Source organism: Calonectris borealis, chromosome 4 (assembly GCF_964195595.1).
Source record: "Calonectris borealis chromosome 4, bCalBor7.hap1.2, whole genome shotgun sequence".
NCBI classification, from domain to species: domain Eukaryota; kingdom Metazoa; phylum Chordata; class Aves; order Procellariiformes; family Procellariidae; genus Calonectris; species Calonectris borealis.
The window spans coordinates 68766255-68789074 of record NC_134315.1 but is presented as its reverse complement, the minus strand read 5'-3'; the positions used below and the strand labels follow the sequence as shown (position 1 = coordinate 68789074).

The 22820-nt window shown below is 37.6% G+C and overlaps 1 protein-coding gene across 1 annotated transcript in view; it reads left to right on the top strand.

Moving 5' to 3' along the window:
• The window catches only part of EDNRA (endothelin receptor type A), a 34158-nt gene extending 20564 nt beyond the window's left edge, over positions 1 to 13594 (top strand). Inside the window, exons 4-8 of the mRNA XM_075150012.1 lie at positions 3054 to 3252; positions 7143 to 7295; positions 9125 to 9258; positions 9663 to 9771; positions 11668 to 13594. Of these exons, the coding sequence (XP_075006113.1) occupies positions 3054 to 3252; positions 7143 to 7295; positions 9125 to 9258; positions 9663 to 9771; positions 11668 to 11808 (736 nt within the window). The 3' untranslated portion in view covers positions 11809 to 13594. The remainder of the gene's footprint in view (positions 1 to 3053; positions 3253 to 7142; positions 7296 to 9124; positions 9259 to 9662; positions 9772 to 11667) is intronic.
• The last annotated feature ends 9226 nt before the right edge of the window (positions 13595 to 22820 follow it).

Genomic DNA, 22820 nt, shown 5'->3' with positions numbered 1-22820 from the left:
TCTTCTCATGTGCAAAATAGATGTAACTCAAACAGAACAGGTACAAAAATGCAAGACAGGAAAGAATTGGATTCACAATTTACAACCCATTTGTTGTCACTTACATAGTTACACAGGTGACACAACACAAACTTTACAGTTCTTACTTGAAAAATATGTACAATCTACAGGCCCCTGTTTGCTAAGAACATCATTCAGTCAAGGATGAGATAGTATCATGTACCTTGTGCAGCTGATGTAAAATTGCCAGTCAGTAGAAAGTAAACTTCGAATTGATTGTTAAATTTCCAAAGTTCACAAATATTTGAGTGTTTGTGTGAAAGGTTATGTTTCTATGAATATTCCATTTAGTCATTAAAGCCAAAATTTGATATTTAGTAAAATTAAATATGAGAAGATCACAAATTATTTAAAATTAAATTTGAATTTTAATATGAATAAATAGGTGTGAGAAGATATGATGCTGAATGTTACTTTCTCAATTACATAGTTTGCTTTAGTATGTTCAAAATCTTTATACATACATTTCTGTTAAAATGAGGTACTGAGAACCTGTCCGTAGTACACCTGTGACTGTGCTGTGTATGGTATTGCTATAGATATCAAAGCAAAAGTATCTAGTCTGTTTACTGCAAGAATGATGGCATACAAGGCTCTGACACCTTCCAGTGATGTTGTGTAATAATGCTTTCTGAAGCTTTTGTGAGGGGCTTACAGCCTGATCTTGCATTCATGCATCTTCCTTTCTCTAACATCAAGGCTACAGTGGATTTAATTCACAAGTTTTCCATCCTGTTGATAAGCACACTCCCAAACAAAGAAGGGGGTGTGATACAGGAAATCAGAAGAAATGGTGTGTGTGTGAATCCCAAATCAGTGTCTTGGTTAGAGGAGGGGCAAGGATACCTTTTAATAACTCTAAATTTTACTGACCTCTGTAGCCTAGGTCCTATACCCCTTAACTAATGTTTTTTTTTCCCATTGGAAGCTCTTCGTTCCTTCCATCTTAGAAATTCAAAATCCAGTACTTCCCAGTACACTCAAAGCATCCAAACCCAGAGTTCTCAACTACTCTTTTCTTTAAACCCTTGTTATCCCTGAGCCTTCAAGCCCATGCCAAAATTCTGTATTCCTTCCAATCACCTCTCTACCATCCCACCCTAATCCTTCCACAACATAATCCTCCAACCTAAAGCTTTCTGATCTAAATTCCCCTGTTCTTTCCTTCCCTTGCCAAAGCTCACCCATCCCTGCAACTCAGAGCTTACATACTTACAACTTTTATCCTCCTGGTCTATGGAGGACATCTCCTTTCCCCATACCTTACACCTTCCTTGTGCCTTTTGTACTCCAGTTAGCTGCTGTCATCAGCTAAAATCACGACCCTATTTGCTTTTTTTGAAAAGCTTACCTTTGGTTCATGCCTTGGAAAAGTGTTAAGAATAGAGGTGGCAGCTGCACATATCCAAATGTATCTGTCAGGACTCAAGGGGGCAGAAATTGAGGACATGTCTGAGGAAGAAAAGAATACTTGCCATAGTGAGGACAGTAAAATGACACAGGTCCTTACAATTTATAATCTGCTTCAGTGACTTCTTATTCTGACATTTTTTAAAGCAGATGAACAACCTTTCTTGACTTTTTTTCTCCTCAACTAAAGGAGACTATTTCATCAGTGGATGCCATGATATATCCATGTAGCACTCTGATCCTAATTAGATTCCAATTCCAAATGGGAAGGTACTATTATTTTGGGGAAGTAAAATAAGCAGTTTAGAAACTTTCACATCACCAATGACAGAAAGCTCTCCAGCATGCATTTCAGATTATTACGAGATCAAAAATCATATTTTTCTTGCCATAATTTTTAAATAGCACTGTCTTTGCTAAATTGTTGGAAATGCTAAGTAACTCGTTTACTGCAGTTATTGCTAGACAACAGTTAAGTCTACTACCGAAAATTTTATTTATGGACTGGTTTGTACTCTGTATAGTATGCCTATCAGTCTCCTCCAAATAATTTTCAAACCTTTTGTCCAGAGTTGACAAAGAGGTTGAGGTCTCAAAGCTAATAAATTTCTACAAGTTCCTTGAAAACTGGCAGACAAATAGAGGAGAAAGACCCTTTCAGTTCCCTGACTGGGGGAAAGGCTGCAGCCTGATAACAAGAATCCTCCAGTTTTGGAGGGACAGAGAAGGTAAAGACAGGAAGAGGAAAAGGGAGAAATGTGTGGGCTGTATTTGAAACTTCTTTAAGAGTTCTCACGTTTTACCAAGATTACAGTTATGAGACGCATACACATAGGAAAGCAGGTTTCAGTAATTCCACTTTTTACAGAGAAACTTGCTATCTAAGGGATAAAGTAGAAGGAAAATATGTCGGGTTTGGCCTGTACAGACTTCTTAGCCATGCACTTCAGTTTCTCATCTGAAAGGTGATGCAGAGGCTGAGATAGCTGTCAGACAGTCCTAACTAGCACTCAGTTGTAGTATAAGGCAAATACAGAATATACTGCATAAAACCAGTATTTTTAACATTGAATAGTTTAAATAGAACAAACATATTTTCATTTCATCAAGAGTATTTTCACAGTATTTCCTTGCATGGAAGCTGACAACTTCACTTCAGATAGCACTGCTGTTACAGCTGACGTAGCTGAAGGAGATAGCTGTTTTGTATCTATTAGAACGGCTTGTGTGCCTGGAAGCTTTTTTCCTTCTGTTATGTCAGTTGATCTAGTGAAAGATATAGTCTGTCCTCTCAAACCTTGCCTACTTTAATTAGAAATCATTAGTGCAGTCCCCATAGCAGAATTCCATGCAATCCTAAGCAGAACAGTTGCAGCCAGCTCTCTGCTATCCACCCCTTGATGTGCTCTGCTGTGTCCTAGGTGGCTTGATAGCTGGCAGAGCCCCCGGAACAGGCAGAAAAAACAAGCAATACAAGTCTAAGGTGTCAGCTTTAGGATTTTACTTAATATATAAAATTGAACCAAGATCTTTGAATTTAAGGAAGAAACTGAAGGTTGGAAACTAATGCCTGTCTCTTTCAGGTATAGAGCAGTTGCCTCCTGGAGCCGTGTTCAGGGAATTGGAATCCCTATGATCACTGCTATTGAAATTTTCTCCATTTGGCTTCTGTCCTTCATACTGGCTATTCCGGAAGCAATTGGTTTTGCTGTGGTACCTTTCAGATACAAGGATGAAGGTTATGTTACCTGCATGCTCAATCCTACAAATAATTTTATGTTGGTAAGTAACATCCTTTCTTCTCTTTTTGGAATCCACAGTATATAGGTTAGACAAGTAAGATACTGGATTATAATACGCTTTATTCATCCATTAAAGTGCAAAATGTATTCTAATGTATATTGGTGCAAAGAGGATCCTTCATTTACAGTGACCTGTCTCTACTTTCAGCCAGAGATACTAAATGGGACTTTACAACATTTTCATTTCTTTACTACTGAGGATTCTTAATACAGAAATTTGCAATTCGGGCCTGCTTTAAAGTAAAATCAAGAGATGTATCAGGGTAGCCAGAGCCTTGGAAGGTATTGTGTTTCTAGGTATAACACCTTGGAGCTTGTAACTGTCAAAAACCATGTTTTACCATGATTAGTCATCATTTTGCATGCAGTAGCCAGCTCTTTTGGCAGATAAAGAAAAGGGTGGGGCCATGCTCTGACATAACTTTTCCTATTCTATATGCACTTACAAAGTCAGAGAATACTCCCTTCATTTACAAGAAATTATGACTACAAATCTGACAGACTCACATCTCCAGCCTAGGTAGCTTGGGCACTGTTAGCTGTCATCTAGATACGGCAACTCAAGAGCAAGAGAAGTGCCTGAGACACACAGGCTTCTCTGGCACGTTTCATAGCCCTCATCCTCTGTGCTACTGCAGCTTAACAGTTGCCAATACCCACATTAGCTTGTTCAAAGCAAGTCAGGTGAGTAGTCACTACAGAATTAATAGATCTTTACTGCATAGGGGGATAGTGATTTTCCACCTGGCCTTACACTGAGAAAATGGGAAAGCGGTATCTTAATTTTTTCTTTGTGAACCCAAAGAAGGGCCAGCCACCATTCACCCAGTAATAAAAAAAGAGTAATATTCTGTTTTGTTTCAGAGAAGGAAGGTAGTGCAAGGTCTTAAGTCTTGAGGGAAAGGCCACACTTTTTTCCAGACTAGAATTTTTCATGATAGAGTGCAAGTTTCTCTTTTTTGAATGTCTGGCACTTCTCCTTTTATTGGATCAGAACATGGCTTGGGCTAGAATTGGGAAGGATAGGGCAAAATGGAGCTAGGAAATTTAGAAGGTAAAACGTGTGGATGATTAGTGTTTTTCAGAGGAACCTCCCCAACTTTGGCAGGATTACGTAGACTGCAGGGATGGCAGAAAGAGCAAGAGACAATTGCAAGAGAAGACAAAAGGAATTCCTTAATGGAAATAACTAATGCAGGTGAAGATGGAGTGGAATTGCCCAGGACTTACTATATCTTTGTTTCTAAACTCTACAGATTATATGATTGTAGGTACTGTAGTTACAAGAATATGATATATGAAATGCACACTGCAGCAAACTTCCCTTTTGTAATGGGTGTTTTTCTCCACAAATGTGCCTGGACAATCTTCACTTCCTCTCTCCCTAAGAAAAAGAATAGTTTTCTTTTCCCTCTTCTCAAAAACACTACAGTTCAGGTCTTCCATAGGCATGCTAACTTTAATGATTATTGTTTTGTTCTTAATGTGGTAAGTACAATAGCTTGTTTTGTTTTATTAGCAGGAATTAGTATCTTTTACTTACTTAGCATAATTCAAAAGCTCCAAATCTCCCCACGCCAGTTTGATTTTCAAGGAAACAAACCAGCATTTACATCCAAGCTGAGAGTAAATGTTGGACATGTCAGTCAAAATGGAGAGTGTTGTGTTTCAATGCGCTGCAAGCAAGTACAAACATGAGATTAAAATGGAAATACCATTTTAACCTTAACTATAGTATTTACTACCACAAACACCACAATAAACAATTACTAAACTTTGGGAAGGATTTATGATTAACTTTTGTTTTTAATAGGAGCTTTATTCATGTTTAAAGCTATCCTTGAAAGATGTAAATGATTCATGCTAGACCATGATTCCCAAGAGGCTGAGTGCACTAGGAAACTTGTTTAAAATGCACATTTCCTGTAGAAAACCAGTTCCATGTGGGCTTTCAAGACAAACAAAAGAATGTCTACTTCTCTTAAATCAACCCAATTTTGTGCTTTGATGTAAGTTTTGTGAAACTCAGATTCCACAATTAATCATTTACAGACATTTTCATGTAGGTTTTATAACTTCACAAAGCCAGGTCCTCATACAGAATTGATGCGTTGGTCAGGGTTGTGACACAGAACTCGGTGTGTGTGTTTTCTTGACTGACAGGCAATGCTCACGAAAGCTGGCAGACTGATATGACAGAAAGTTTTCTTGTAAACATAGCATGGATTCACACAGTACACATTTTGTGGTGCTGCCCAACCAATATGATTCTAGTCTGACTTGGAGGAATTTGCCACGGAAAAGATAATTGTTTCCATGTATTTGTAATCCTTTTCTCTGCAGAAGGAGTGGTAATTAGATTTCCCCTCAATACAAACTCTTCAAATATAAGACATATTGTTTTCTGGTTTTCTGCTGGCAGGAGCTCTGTTCCCAGTGGGGAAAATTCTGTCCCCAAGGAGAGTGCAACTATGCAGCAGACTGTAGCCCCTCCTCACGCAGGGATGAGACTAATGAGGAGGAGGAAAGAAGCTAATCAACACAATACAAAATGTCCTGTGAGGTGGGGTTGTGGCCTAGATACCAGGAGCATACTGTAAATTAGCAAGATCTGTAAGCAGCTAACTGTGTTGGGGCAGAGGGAGGAAAATCAAAAGCATTCCCTTTTTCTTAGTAAATCAACTTTCTAGTGTAACTAAAGCAGATTTTAAAATATTATTAAATACCAGTCTATTAATTGCACCAATTTTTTTCATCTTTCACAGTTTAGTACCATTCAGTTTTAAATGTAAACAAGATGTCAGAAGTTTGACTTTTTCAAACAGGATTCATATAATCCTCAGTTATTAGCATTTTGACATTTGGTGTGGGAACTGTGATGTTACAAGAGCACATCCGCTAGGAATAAACAAGCTAGGGGAAAGATTATGAGAAAGAAAGTTCCCTTTTACACACATCCATCTCAGTGACTAATAACATAGAGACAGGAAGTATTTAAAATGTCATATTTCAGTGCACGCTTTTGCCTGAGCATAAAAGTTAAAAACCAAGATACAGTATTTTCTCAAGTCTGAAAATATAATCGTCTACAGAAAAGAGTAATTTTCAATGTTTTGTCAAATGTAGTATTTCCCATAATACATAAATGTATTAACTAAACCACAGCTTAAACCACAGCTAACACTTAAAATTACACAGCAAAGTACTGCTACTTTATCAAGTCCCTCAGTGTCCTGTCACAAAAGGCAAATGGGATGAATGGTAGGCAAAGGGTTAAAAGTAACCGTACCACTAGAAGCCACCCGTCCTAAGCTTTGCATATATCAGACAAACACTTATGAAGTGGCTCCTATCTGCCCAGTACATAAGCAAACCAACTACCAACCTTTTCACTGATAACAAAAGGTGATTAAACTTACAAGACATTTTGAATTTTCCTTTTTTGGAATCAGGACAGCAGCCGTAGAGTTAAATGGCATTTCCTGAGACAGGCTTTTAGCAAGATTTGTTATCTCAAACTGACGCTGTCTACATTTTGGCATGTCTTTTTCATGAAACTGGATTCCAGTTTTCATGAATGAGAGTAAATGTTCAGAAAACACAATGAAAAAAAATTAATTCCAACCCAAGACAGATTGCAACAAAGGTACAGGCAGGCTATCCATAAGGTAAAATAAATGTTTTTTTGCCACAATTCCCATTTTGATGTTGGTCCAAAACAGATCAACAGTAAGAAAGTTTACATAATTTGTGCTGTTCACCAATAGACAGATACCAGTGTACCAACTGTCACGCTTTCCAAGACCTTTCTGTGGTACTTTCCATTGAATCGTAAGAAAATATCTTCTCTCTTCTTTACCTTATCTGCAGTTTTACAAAGATGCAAAGGATTGGTGGCTGTTTGGTTTCTATTTCTGCATGCCACTGGCGTGTACTGCCATCTTTTATACGCTAATGACTTGTGAAATGTTAAACAGAAGAAACAGCAACTTGAGAATCGCTCTCAGTGAACACCTTAAGCAGGTAAATATTAGGAACACCAATGTTTGAAAATACTGTTCTTCTCTCTTCGGGTTAGCTTAGAAATGTTTCAAAGTATACTTGAATAAGTAAATTACAGAAATAGAAAGTGAGGATGTAGGTTATTTATGACGCTAAGGTATTCATCTAACCCTAGAACGCAAGACTAAATCATAGTGTAAGGAGGTATTGAAGACAGCACGCTCAGGAAACCAGCCAGTTTCTTTCTTTTCTTAAGGATGTGTGACAGTTGTGCTCTCCTGCTCTTTGATCTCAAATCGCTACTGGCTAAATGCTTTGAAATTTAACTACAAAGATTTGCCAAAAAAATGTTTCTTCTTATTCATAAAGATACGACTCCATGGGTCCTCCCTGCTTTTGGCACACTTTGATATGCAACTTTAGTTTCGTATAAAAAGCAATTGTAGAATAACCTGGTTTAGAATAGAGTGGATTTTTTTTTCCAGGGTTATTGCACTGTTGCAGTACCACTACTGCAGCTGCTTTGAAAAGAGCAACAGGAGAATAGTACAAACAAATGATCAGAGTAAAGTCACCCACAGAACCATCAGATCTCACTTTGCTGTTTTTGCAGCACTATCTGATGTTTAATTCCTAACTGAAATTTTAAAAACAATCTGTAGCTTTTCCCCTGCATTAACATCAGCCCCTCAAATTCCACTCTTTCTTTCAAATTCCACATTCACGGATGTGAATCCCTAAAGCAGTCCCCTCTGCGTCAGAGTGAGTTCTGTCAGAGGTTCCTCCTCTGCTGGTTCATTCCAGATCAGGGCAGACCAGAAAATCCTCCCCCTGTGCAGATCCTCCACTTTTTCCCCTCATTAGGCCCCAGGGCCTGCAACACGGTCTGTCCTAGGGCCACACACAAGCCACTCCGCCCGTTAGAACTAGAATGGTATGTACCGGGTGGGGAGTCCACCCTCCAGCTTTCCCATTCTGACGTGCAGTGCCCAGCAAGCGACTCAGACTGGTTGCTGGAGGATGACTTTATGCCACAATTTACAAATGCTTGTCTTTTTAGCTATCACCTGTTGCCCTTCTTCCTTCCTTCCTTTCCTACAGCCTTGTCCACGTTAATGTCTAGTCACGATCCTTTTCGTATTTTGATAAAAACTGCTATTATAAGGAAGAAGAAACAATAATAGTCATATTCAAAGCCTAACAAGACTTGCTGTAATCACACATTTGACTTTAAGTTTTTTAATGACAGAGCCTTGCAATGCTCGTTATTGTTACATTACAGTGGCAGTTTCAGAAGTGGTGTCCTTACCCCTTCATATGCTTCTCTTTATCAAGTCCATGCCTACCAAACACCACTGGTATGCATTGTCAAAAAACCACTAAAACATTTGTAAATCTCTAGAGCTATATAAAATATCCATTACATTGAAATTATTTGCTGACTAAGTATTATAAGATTAAGCTGTAATACAGACATTTCTAAAATTTTGTTTGTAGAGGAACTATTTACTTAAGAACATCAAGATCACATAGCAAGGATCACATAGCAAAATTAATATACTGTGCCATATCCCTTTATGTAATATGAGGCATACTAAATATAAAATAATACATCAGAGAGAATTTGACATCCTGACTAGGTACATGATTGAATGGAACTTTTATTGCCAATTGATTTAGGTGCCTTGGGTTTACAGATGGCCCCACATCAAGGGTTAGGTAGAAGTGGTTTATCAAGCAGGAGTGATGTCATACATGGAAAAAGGGGAAATATGAATTAGGCCAATATGAATATGAATACCAATATGAATTAGGCACTCAGTCATAGTTATCTTTACTTCTTTTTCTAGCGTCGAGAAGTTGCAAAGACAGTTTTCTGCTTAGTAGTGATTTTTGCTCTTTGCTGGTTCCCTCTCCATTTGAGCCGAATTTTGAAGAAAATGGTATACAACGAAAGAGACCCCGGCAGATGTGAACTGCTCAGGTACTTCATTTTCTATGTCAATCAACTGCTTATACTGAAAAAATATAATACAGCACACTTGGAGTTTATGTGGGAAATGTCATTGTGCATGCAACTGTGGTGTTAGAAGAGCAAACACTTTATTTTATGACTTTTCAGCTGCATCCATTTTCAGGGGTTTCAGTTTTGATGGGGTAGCATAATTTTAATAAATGTTGTCTGTCACCATTGCAATCACTTTCTTCTGGCTTTTGTGAACTGTGAGACAGGTTATCATAGACCTGGCATGGTACAAGATTAGATTGAGGGAGTTAGGTAAAAGAGAATTAGTTTCTATGACAGAAGAGATTGTAACCACAAAGAGCACGGATGCTTCTACAGTATATGAACAGTTTAAATGTTTTGCTTTCTCTTTTGTTGCCTAGTTTCTTGCTGCCATTGGATTACATCAGCATCAACCTGGCAACCATGAACTCTTGTATAAACCCAATAGCTCTGTATTTTGTGAGCAAGAAGTTTAAAAACTGTTTCCAGGTAAGATCTTCTTGATAAGTTTTTATGTCCAGTTAATGAACTGTATTAACTGTTATTATCTATTTTTAGCAGTTGGGAGAAGAGGCATGAAAAGGAATGGAAGATTATAAATTGTCTAGTTTACCAGCTAGCAGCTCACATAGCACGCATACCAAACTGAAAGTGGAACTATCCACTTTATCTGAAATGCTAAATCAGTAAATAAGTTTGACATAGGCCTCATATGTAAACATGTAAACTGAGATAGACGTGCTCTTGTGAGTACTGTTTATCTGCATGTGACATGTACATGAAATAGAATTTGGTTGATAACATATTTCCCACTCTAGATGAAGACAAGGAACACATACATAGGACACCAAGCTGCCTGCAGTTAAACAATCCCATTAACGACTAAAATTTTCAGGCTTGAATACTAAAGCAGGCACCTGAGTTGACTTTGGCAATTAAATACGCATTATGGCTTTTACCTGCATTTTTTCCAGTTCTTACACATGAAAACTTATTTTATGGCTAAAATAATTTCCTTGTGACACTGTGCCTCTGCATGCCCCCACCTAATAAAGACAATGCAGAAAGAAAGAAAATGAGAGCATATAGTGGTAAAGAAAGTAATGAAATGGAAGAGGAAGACTGAAATAGCTTTACCTGCAAAGAAAAACAAAAGATGACAGACACTAAACTTTAAGTCTGCAAATAGGCAACTCAAGCTACTGAAAAAATGTAATAAATTATTAGAACAGGGACTACCTATTTGTCTGTAGCCTGCTCAGACTTACAAACTATTTTAAGGGAGTATTTTCACATAATAAATAAGAAGTCAGCTTTGCTTTTTATGGTCCCCTACTTCATTTGGGAACTGTGGAGAGGATAACATGCCTGGACTTGTCCTCAAGGTGAAAGGGAGAAGTAACAGTGGGTACTACCAAGCTGCTCCTCATATCATTAGTTCATTCTTCCCATTTGTCCTTCCAAATAAAATTACCATCCAACAACTCTAATTAAAGAATTTTCAGCTATTATTTAATCCTTTCCAGCTTCTTATTATAGCTTACCCTTTCCCTTCTAGTATCAAGGTCATTAATTCAGGCAGTCTTTCCATTTTGTATTTGAGTTTCTCACCCTACCTCTGTTGCTATTTTACATACCCACCCATAGATAGATAGTACATATATCTTAAGTCTGGCTTTACCTCTCTGCAACACTCCCTTCTCACTGAGTTCACAGAAGTTATGGATCTACTGCTGTTATTGCCATTGCTCCTCTGAGGCCATAACTCTTTCCCCTAAAGTAGAGATTTTATTTACATAGAATTAGGCACTAGTTTTTGTGAAGGGAGGGGAGGATAGCTGAAGAATCCTTTCCGCTCCTCTCAGAAGAGACAACTGAACGTACCAGCCTGTGAAAAACCTGGGAGTATGATCCTGAATGACCTTCTATTCTTAACTGTGAAAAAAGATACACCTCAATATATTCACTGTCCCTTTTCCTAAACAATTTTGCCTTCTTCTAAGATGTGAGAAGAGACCTAAGTCACAGGCTGGGGAATTTTCTTCTTTTCTCTTACATGCTAAGCAGCACACTGATCCCTCTTACAATATGTATTGAGTTCTGTCAGTTCTCAATCTATTTACCTTAGTCAAACAAATTTTCCCTTTTGATACTGTGCAATTTTTTCTTAAATAAGAGGCACAGACTGGGCCTAATTTGCTGCATTAGTGATGTTTAATCACAAGAATTGTTTGCATCCTAGGATAAAAAATATGCCTGAGTGCAGCTATCACTCCCTTCGGCTAGAATCGTCTGTTCATTTATGAATGAAAAATATAGCTGGCAATCTGCATAGAGTTGATAGATTTGTGTTAACCTTTCTTTTTTTTTTTTTTTTATTCCCAGTCATGTCTTTGCTGTTGCTGCTCCCAATCTAAGAGTCTAGTGACTTCAGTGCCCATGAATGGAACAAGCATTCAGTGGAAAAATCAAGAACTAAACAATCACAATACAGATCGAAGCAGCCATAAAGACAGCATAAACTGACAATTAAGGACTCCGATACCACTTCAGAATTAAACAGGAAAAAAAAAGTCACAACAAAGCTATTTCAACAGGAAGCCCAGTGACTGTTCCATAATCAATTCAGACATGTGCACCCTTGTACCTAATTCTAGGGGTGACTGAGTAGATAGACTGACTATAACTGTGATGTTCTGTGAACTGAGATCCACTGGATGGTAATTCTGTCTCTGAAAATTATATTGATGTGATAATGACACCAAGAAGCTGACTTGAACTACACAGGTGGTTTGATCTTCTGAACCAAGCAGGAACTGTCCATTGTCCGTGACTGGTGCAATACAATCTTTTTACCTGATTGTCACCTAAGATTAATCACTCCGGAATTTTTCAGAAGATATCAAAATGGAATCTGTCTGTGACTGTATTTTCTCTCTGCCCTTTTGTCTTTTAACTTTTATTTGTGTGGTGGATATATTCCATGCACCAGTATGTTTTGCATGTTGTTGTTGTTGTTGGTTTTCAGGTTTATGTTGGAAAACGTTTTGGTCCACACCAGTATTTTACTTACTTATGTTACAATGGGTCAGGACATTAGCTGGGCAGTTCACGTTTGTAGCACTTCAGTACTCAAAAATAGGAAGAGACCATTTAAAGTAGCATCAACATTTGGCACTTAAGCACAGATTAATACCAAAAAAGAGGTATTAATAATACAGTACTATACTGTGTTATTTATTCTAATGCTCTGTACAAAATAAACATAATAAACATAATCTATATCAGCAAAAAGAATGAAAGATGCCCACAGAGGGGCACCTGCCATGTTAATTCTTAAATATATGAACCTAGTAATCTATTTAGACTATAGCTGCATTAAATCTAAGTCAAAATGAGGGTCAGTGGAACACAGTGAAACATTATTAAAGCTGTCCAAAGAGTTCTGAGAATATGGTTATTATCATAGCAACTATGCACAACACTACTTACACATCGTGAACATGAGGTTATAGTCATAGTGAATGCAGAACTGTGGAAGTCCATAACAGTTTGATGTGCACAAGGATATTTTGTGCCTTATGCTTACAGAGTTCTTTGTCTTACTCTCACAGCATTCAAGGATTTTAATGGGGTTTGATAGTTTATTAGAATTGTTAACCATACAAATGCTATGAATAATATATAGAAAATATTGCTTGCATACATGTAAACTGGTGATTTACTTATTATTTCCATCCATTATGGTTACATGGCAAGAGATTCCTTGTTTGGCTAGAAAAATTTTTAATAAGTAGCCTTTCATTAAATAGTGGAATTAAATAGTGTGGTGTCATATATAATATGCCTCATGCACAAATCTGCTAGGAAATTTATAGCATCTGTTGTGCCAGGCTAAGAAGCAGTAATTAAAATTCCACAAATTTTTAAACATCCGTTACATTTCAAGTGAAAGATATAATCCTGCATATTTTTATTTACAAGGTCAAAATGCTAGTGCCTACAGTGACTTCTGCTGCACAAGTTTCCCAAATGTTTACATTCACACAAATCTTCTAAAGTATATTAAAAAGAAAAGTTCTTTAAATTGGTTTATGTATTTCTGTGTGCTTCTCTGTGACATATATGCCTGTATAAATACATACAAATTTATGTTCATATGTTATAAACCTAAATACAGTCTTCTGACTGTGCTCTGTAGTAGTGCCTAAGAGCATGGTATTGAATGAGAGTTGGCTGAATTTTATTCAAAACATTTCATCCTCAAACTGTATCAAAAATCATAGTAAATGAGTAACAATGCTTTCCTTTGAGAAAGTTGAATTACTGAGTCTCTTTACATCCTGACACCTTCACTGCTCCTTTGACAGACTGTATTGAGCAGATGATAAAGCTAAACAGAAAACAGACATGAGGAATGGATGTAAGTTGTAAATTGCCCCTTCTTTATTTCAAGGCAGGAAAAAGCTTTGTGCGCATTCTCCTCTTCTGTTATTTATCTGATGGTTAGATGAACCAAAAAAATCATACTATATCAGCAAATCAATAATCTGATTGTTCAGAGACAATCCCCTCTACATAAGACAGTGAGCAGCAGCAACAATCCATGACAGAAACTTTAGGACTCTCAAATTCTACAAAAAAAAGCATCTACCTGCAGAAGTTTCAGACCCTGAAATTGACCATTTTTAGGCTTTACCAGCACTGATACCAACCACAAGTCACGAAAAGCTAACAGTTTTCCTTCCAGCATTAACATTTCAAACATTTATTACTTTCAAACCAATAATTGGCTCTATTATCTGGCAAAGATATATGCATGTGCACACCCAAAGCATACTTTAAGCCTGTTCAGCCTAGATGGAAAAAACATCTTCCTACTCCCCAAAGAGCTGACTGACCTTAGTGGCAGCATTATAAAATACAAAACTTTTTAACTAAAGAAAAAAAGAGGGTAAAATATCTAAAAGATGTGAGAGGGTTTTTTTTAGAATGCTTTAGAATGATTTTTGGAAGCTCACTTAGGGATCAAAGCCTGAAAAACTAATTGGTGATCCTCATTCCATCCCCTCCAGCCAGTGGAAGGACAGACAGAGCCTAAATAACAGTGACAAGTGAGGTCTCGGGAGGTCTCAGACTCTTTTTTGCCATGCATGCTCTTTTGCCTTTTCACTAGCGGCTGCTGCTCCCACTCACAAACCAATCATACGGACAAAGGGTGTTATGATGTGGCAATTACGGTGAGGGGGGAACTGTTTCTGTAAAACTTACTAAGGTACTTACTTTTTAAAATCTCTCCTATTCTTCCCACTGATAATGGTAAATATTCCTCCTCGTATTGTATCTACCCTCAATTCTGAAAAAGCTACCTTTCCAAAAGAACAAACAAAAGTCTTCCACAATTCTGAAATTCAATCATATTTAATTTTATCTTTTCCTTTTCCTGCCAAGTTCTGCAAAAAGGTGCTCTGGCATTTCTCTTTCTGCATCAAAAACAGTGTAGGTTTAGTTGGGATTTTCCTCTGCTGTTGCACAGAAGCTGCTTTCTCTTTTACATCAGAACAACTTTACACAAGTATCCTTCCATCCTCCTCTTATTTTATAGATGGTTTTGTGTCTGCTATTTGCATTCCTCTCAGCTGAACCAAGCTTAGCTTTTCTCTGCAGCTGATCGGATCTCTATTCCGTAAGTTTCACATTAACTTCTTACACTTTTTGTAACATCTGTTCATCATAATCAAAATCCATTTAACTATCACAATCATCTTTTTTGTGGACTTCACAATTCCCAATTCTTTTCAGTCCAGTCAGTGTAAATTTTCATTGACTGTTTCCTCTTATATACAGTCTCGCATCTCAACTTCAAACGCTTTGCAGAGTTTTCTTTAATTTTAGAATCCAGTTATTCTCCTTGTTTTCAATATGCATTTTTTTCAAACTACCTCACTAAACATTTCCTCTTTGGTATATTTTGTACTTATTTGCTTCAAAGATACAGCATGCATAGGTTTTCACTTATATTTATATTTGTATTTATTTATTTACATATGTAACTCTGTGCTTCAGACCTGACCTAGCCATTTCCTGTGCTTTGGAAAAAAATGCCTATGTAGTAGTTCATCATAAATCTCACCTGATAGAACTGTTCGCTTGGTTCTGTGAAAGGAGGCTTATGCAACCCTCATGTCTGAATATGGGGTTTTTTTGCTTTTAATACAGTCAGCTTCAGGTCTTTACCTGTCTGTCCCTCCATCTTTCAAAAACAATTATGAACCCCTTACCCAATTTCAATAAATTTTAGAGAACAGAGTTATCATCATTATCAAGTTACAGAGAATTTCACAAAAACTGCAGGATGGGTAGAAGAACAAGATCCTACTTGTGCTCTATGCAGAAGATTGCTGAAATGGAGTTTATATGTACTCAACAAATTCACATGATAGAGAGATGTTACGAACATTACAGATGCGGAAAAAGCTTTGATCAGAGCTTGCAACTTGTAAGACATCTGAGAATCAAACCACAACACACAAATTCTTGGAAACCAGTATTTGTAAGTTCCATTGCTTGTGGAATTACTTGCTTTTTTTGCTGTTTCTCTCTCATCATTTACATATGTACCACAATCTTGTTACTATATCATTTGATTCTGTGAAGCCTTATGGGTTTCAGTTTGTGAGAAGACATGGTACAAATTCAAATTCTGCTGCATTTGTATAAACAGATTTCTGCTCAAATGTCCCTGAGGCAAAGCATGAATTTTCATTAGAAGAAACACACTTGGACTGCATGCTAACATTGCCTTGCAAAATTTCTTCCAGACAATCAGTTGTGCAAAGCTTGGCTCAGCGAAGTATTCCTAATTTACACTCCTCGCCCTTTCAAAGACTAAATAAAGGCAATTATCTCCAAAATCAGAGTAAGAGAAGACACGTAAAAAGTTTACAGAACAGAAACAATTCCCAAATTGCATAGGAAAAAAACCCCAACCAAAACCAGGCATGTTTGAAATGTGGGTCTAAAAGAAACACAGCTTATCATTAGTCCAAGTGTGGGAAAGGAAGAAACGAACTAAATAAAAAAATTTAGATTATCTCCAATTTCTCTAAAGGAAGATGAAATTAATTGACCTCTAGTATCTCATCTAGCATCAGCTTTTTCCCTGTACAGATACCACTGCTTCTGAAATGAACTGTTGCTTGAGTCACAGTTTTGCAGTCTCATTAGTTACAGTAGCTTATTATTACAATAAAGCTCAACATAATAAGTGTTGCAACTGATAAGAAAAAAGAATTTATTCCATTCTTCCGCAGTAGTCTGCCCACATTTCTCTAAGTAACTGAGTATCTGCAAACTGCTCTGAAATCAATTATTTGGAAATACTTGGTGCATCTCAGAATAAGGCCTTTACTTTAATCTCATGCTGTCTTAGTCTTTGGGAGTAAAAAGACTGAGTCTACAAGTTACTGAATCAAGCATCCAAAATAATTAATGAGAAGCATTTCTGAGCCATCCAAGAGAACATGTGTTATGCTATGTATTTTAAACATAGGGGAAGATTAAAAATCATAGAATCATAGAATCATAGAATGGTTTGGGTTGGAAGGGACCTTAAAGATCATCTAGTTTCAACCCTCCCTGCCATAGGCAAGGACATCTTCCACTAGACCAGGTTGCTCAAAGCCCCATCCAGCCTGGCTTTGGACACTTCCAGGCATGGGGCATCCACAACTTCTTTGGCCAACCTGTTCCAGTGCCTCACCACCCGCATAGTGAAGAATTTTTTCCTTATACCTAATCTAAATCTACCCTCTTTCAGTTTAAAGCCATTACCCCTTGCCCTATTACTTCATGCCGTTGTAAGATGTCCCTCTCCAGCTTTCTTGTAGGCCCCCTTCAGGTACTGGAAGGCTGCTCTAAGGTCTCCCCAGAGCCTTTTCTTCTCCAGGCTGAACAACCCCAACTCTCTCAGCCTGCCTTCATAGAAGTGCTCCAGCCCTCTGATCATCTTTGTGGCCCTCCTCTGGACTCACTCCAACAGGTCCATGTCCTTCTTATGTTGGGGGCTCCAGAGTTGGATGCAGTACTCCAGGTGGGGTCTCATGAGAGCGGAGTAGAGGAGGAGAATCACCTCCCTCGACCTGCTGGTCACACTTCTTTTGATGCAGCCCAGGATACGGTTGGCTTTCTGGGCTGCAAGCACACATTGCTGGGTTATGTTGAGCTTCTCATCAACCAACACCCCCAAGTCTTTCTCCTCAGAGCTGCTCTCAATCCATTCTCCACCCAGCCTGTATTTGTGCTTGGGATTGCCCCAACCCATGTGCAGGACCTTGCACTTGGCCTTGTTGAACTTCATGAGGTTTGCGTGGGCCCACCTCTCAAGCCAGTCCCAATGCCGACCCCAGAGGAAAGCCACTTGTCACTGGTCTCCACTTAGACATCGAGCCGTTGACCGCAACTCTTTGAGTGCGACCATCCAGCCAACTCCTTATCCACCAAGTGCTCTATCCGTCAAATCCATGTCTCTCCAATTTAGAGATAAGGATGTTGTGCGGGACAGTGTCAAATGCTTTGCGTAAGTCCAGGTAGATGACGTCAGTTGCTCTTCCCTTATCCACCAACGCTGTAACCCCGTCATAGAAGTCATAGAAATTTGTCAGACATGATTTGCCCTTAGTGAAGCCATGTTGGCTGTCACCAATCACCTCCTTATTTTCCATGTGCCTTAGCATAGTTTCCAGGAGGATCTGCTCCATGATCTTTCCAGGCACAGAGGTGAGACTGACTGGCCTGTAGTTCCCCAGGTCTTCCTTTTTTCCCTTTTTAAAAATGGGTTATGTTTCCCCTTTTCCATTCAGTGCGAACTTCACTGGACTGCCAGGACTTCTCAAATATGATAGATGGTGGCTTAGCAACTTCATCCGCCAGTTCCCTCAGGACCTGCAGATGCATCTCATCAGGTCCCATGGACTTGTGCACCTTCAGGTTCCTTAGATGGTCTCGAACCTGACCTTCTCCTAGAGTAGGCAGTTCTTCATTCTCCCAGTCCCTGCCTTATCCTTCTGCGACTTGGGTTGTGTGGCTTGAGCACTTGCCAGTGAGGCGAAAAAAGTTGTTGAGTACCTCAACTTTCTCCATATCCCGGGTACCCAGGTCTTCTGTTTCCTTCTGGAGAGGGCCCACATTTTCCCTAGTCTTCTTTTTATCACCGATATACATCCATCATTACTAAATACCGCTGTACCACCCTGTAGCCACACTTCATATTTATTGAAATCTCCGTGTCTAAAGTTTTTGTGTCTTTTCCCCTCCAAAATTGTTGTGCAGAGGCCTTGGTATTGGCTCTGAATAAAGTATACATTTGGATTAGTTTTCTTTCAAATATCTACACAGTATTAATAAAACATCCATCTCCAGATACATGGTATATTCCAACACAGAAGCACAATTAAACCACACTACCAGAAAAGTCACAAATTTTCAGGATCAAGTTTTAAACAGAAAATTAACATAGTACTCTTGGGACAAATGAATACTACAGATCAGTACTATTACTGGAAAATATATTGATTTTTTTACAGAAAAAAAAGAAACGATATCACTTTTGCTAATTCAACCAGAATTAAAATCATAATTAAAAGAGTAGATGTTTACATGAATAATGAGGATGTCCTCAGTTACAGTAAATTATAAAGTTGCCACTGACTTCAGTAGAACTGGAATTTCAGTCAGAATGTATGATAGAGCCCCATCAGCATGGTAACTGTGGCAATGTGACTAAGCTCATTACAGCTAAGCAGGACAGAAGAAGTAAAAGATTCTGTGGGGCTTGCATGAATAATTGCAAAATTATCATCTCATATGCTCAAGAAGCTTTGGCACACTTTTCCTCCCATAAAATCAGCTTGATAAAAGAAGCCAGAGATAATGGGGTTCTCCTCTCACATCACTCCACCAACAGAGACAGGTGGCCAGAATAGGAGAACAGGAAGATTGTCTACTGGCAGGGAACAATCCTCACTGCAGAATACTGATATTCTGAAAATCCAGAGTATTGTCCTGATCCTGTCCTTACTCCCAAGATGTAACTCTCACTTATACAAGTATCGCACAGATATGAATAGAATGATCTATGTCAATGCACTTATTGCATGTGTCCTCTTCACTGTTCAGGCAGATATTGGAAATGTACAGTTGGCTGGAATATCCTAACATTACATATCCCTGACATGCCTACTGCAATTATGCAGATCAGTTTTACTCAAACAATTCTGGTCTACACTGAAATCAATGTGTACATATTATAGTGTGAGCATGTATCTCTCAGACATATAGCAATCCTGTGTCAGAGGAATCACAGGATCAATAATTATTACTGCAGGGGATATAGTATGCTGTATTCCTGAAGAAGTTGATATATACAACAGAAAAGTATCTCTGTGAAGGTCTACCCCGTGGAGTCAAACTGAAACCCCTTAAAATTCTCCTGATATACAGACCTCTGGGATCTGTCTCCTTTCAGAAAATTTCATCTTCTGTACCTGATTACATATTTAGTTGTTCTAAGGATGTATTTTCTAGGCTTTGGGAAAACACAGTTTGCACTAACTAAACACTGCATGAGAACTGTCATGTACAGTCATTCCCACTTTGCAGTTTTTGCCACGGGTATGTGATTTCATAAAGGTTGTTCTGTATGCAAATAAAATAATCAAGTAAAATAATATGGAAAATGTATTACATGAAGAAGAATTAGATGTCACAAGAAAAGGAGCGCTCTCGGTAGCTAAGCCAACCTTACATACTTCTTATCAAGCTCCACTTGGTAATGGTAGATTACTTTTTAATTAATCTGCTAGTAAATTTCAATAATCCTTCCCTTGAATTGAAAATAAGAATACCATACAATGCTTAATTTATTGGATACTTGGTTAAATTTTTCCCTGTTGAGTCTCAAAATTGAATACAGATAATTAATTTAATATCCTGTTTATGTCTTAGTTCAAGTAAGATTACTTCACCACTACTTTGTAACCCAAATTGCCAGGCTATGCCTAGAACTGGTTAACAGTTCCAGACGTGTTAGCAACAATTCGTTACAGCAGGTGCCAAGATGGAAAATGGAAAGGACTGACCAACCCAAATAAACAAACAATGCAATTCAAGAACAATTTTGAGCTCACCAAGGAGCTGAAAATCTATTCCAAATGCTGCTTCAGCTACGTGTTGTATAAATACACTATTAATTTTTTCCAAAACTATGCTCTGCAAGCCCATGGCAACATAGGCTGCATAACAAATTTATAAAACATTAAAAATGAAAATTTATAATGTTTAATAGTAAAAGTTTGATGATGAGTAGGGATCTGCAAGAAATTTTGAGTGTTAACTATTTTTCATTATGCAAACTCTGCAGAACCCTGGGTACTCTGCAAATTCAAAAGATAACAGACACTTTCTCTAAATAGTCTAATACACAAGTTAGGGAAATTGGAAGTTGTGTGTTGAATTCCAATTTCTCTGACTCAGTGCTTACAGTTTGTCCTTGACATCTCTCTTATTGTCTTGTCCTTCTCTCTGAGATCCTTTCTTATCCTTGACTTATCACTGCCAAGAAGCAGGATGAATTAACTTATGTTGAACTCTTGAATGTTTCCACTACTTCAAACGTTAATGTTATCCAGGCCTAAAGCTGGCCTTAGGTATTAACTGTCCTATACCAAAAGTTCCAATGTGAACATACCTTGAATTGCCAGGGTAGTTCCTGAAGATCAAGTAATTAAAATGTAACAGTTGTAGGGCAGGTGATTATAGGAAATAGAATAAAATTTATGGGGAAAAAAGCAATTAAATATTGGTATTGAAATGAATCTTCCATCTTTAGGAAAGGCTTTCTATCAATTTTTCTCTCAAAGCCTCTTCAGAATCACAATCAATAAAAAGATGAATGCTTCTGTCTCACATCAAGGAAGCAAAAGGTTTTATGCAATCCTTATACTAAGATAAGGGTAATAAACAAAATTTTTAACTTTTAGATATACCTAGTATAGAAGATTCTGAAGTCTAATTTGCAATGGATTAATATTTTTATTACAAACAGTTCCAGAGCTGTCAAACTACAGACATAAACAGATACAGCCAAATTAACTTCAATCTAGATTTGGTATTTGTAATCTCACTACACAGACAAAAAGCTCAGCCTAGACAGCCTAAACTTAACTCAGAAGTACAGCAAATGATATAACGTGCTACTGTAATTAATGGTTACAGGTACTCAAATGAATTAATTTAGAACTAGATCAAGCGTAGCTTTGGCAGTCACGATTTTTGTTGTGAATTTTAGGAGAGAAACAAAGCTCCAGAACCCAAAATCTCTTCAGGACTCTAATTACAGAATTTATCCTTAAAGAGGAATCTAACATAAACTAGCTTCTTGTCCCAAAATTGCATGTTTGCAAGAAAAAATAAAAAAAAAACAAAACCCAAAACATTTGTTTCTATCTGTGGAGTTGCAGGAGTGCTGCATTAGAAACATAAACACTGCCTAGAAAAAGCCCTTTCAGGTCAAACTTGAAGTGTATTAACACAGCAATGTGTGGAATTTAACAGTGTGGGAGTTTACAGCTCTTGTTGTACTGTTCATGATCCCAGCATAGGTATAGAATTTACGTTTTAGGACAATCAGCCCAACACCTTTCACAAGTATTACTTAAAAGAAAAAGGATTTAGAAAATGAAGGATTTACTATAAACAAGGAAGTAAATCAATTTAATTTTATAATAACATCATAGAATGAATTAAAGGAGATAAAAGGAGATAAACACAGACAGAAGATAAATGGTATCAATTTGTGGAAAAGGAAAGGAATACATCTAAAGAAGATAATCAGAAGCTGCTTTCTAATGGGAAGATGGAATCATGGAAACAGACCTCCAGGTGACTGTGATCACCAAGTAAGTGATGTGTTTGCAATTGAAATATGGCAGCAGAAAAGAGAAATGCAGTTTAGGATGAATACATAGAGACATTAAGTGTCACAAGGTAGGGATTTAATATGTGACTGTAGTGTGATTATATGTGGAATAATTGCATTCAGAATATACAATTGTGATTTAAAACATTCAGTTTTGGTAGCATATAGTTTAGGGAGTGGACAAGCCAATTTCTTGAGTGGTCCTTCAAAAGTAAAAGTAATTTTAAAAAAATGGTACAAGAAAAAATTAATGCTATAAAAATAGATTAGTTTAGAACTCTTTATGTACAATTAACACATTCCTGTCCAGCACAAGAGTCCGCTCTATTTTGTATATGTATGAGCAGTCTCTCTTTGTATTAATGATCATAAGAATCTAAAAACGTAAAACAGTTATATTGAGTCAGACCTTCCTGTCACCCATGATGATCAATAGCAGACACCTAGGGAAGGGTGTAAGGACAGTGTAAGTGTACAGTAACACTTCACTGGTAGGCCTTCACTGATCTGAGGAGAGAATTGGTACATTTGGGGTAAATGATGGGTATTTTTCCATGAATTT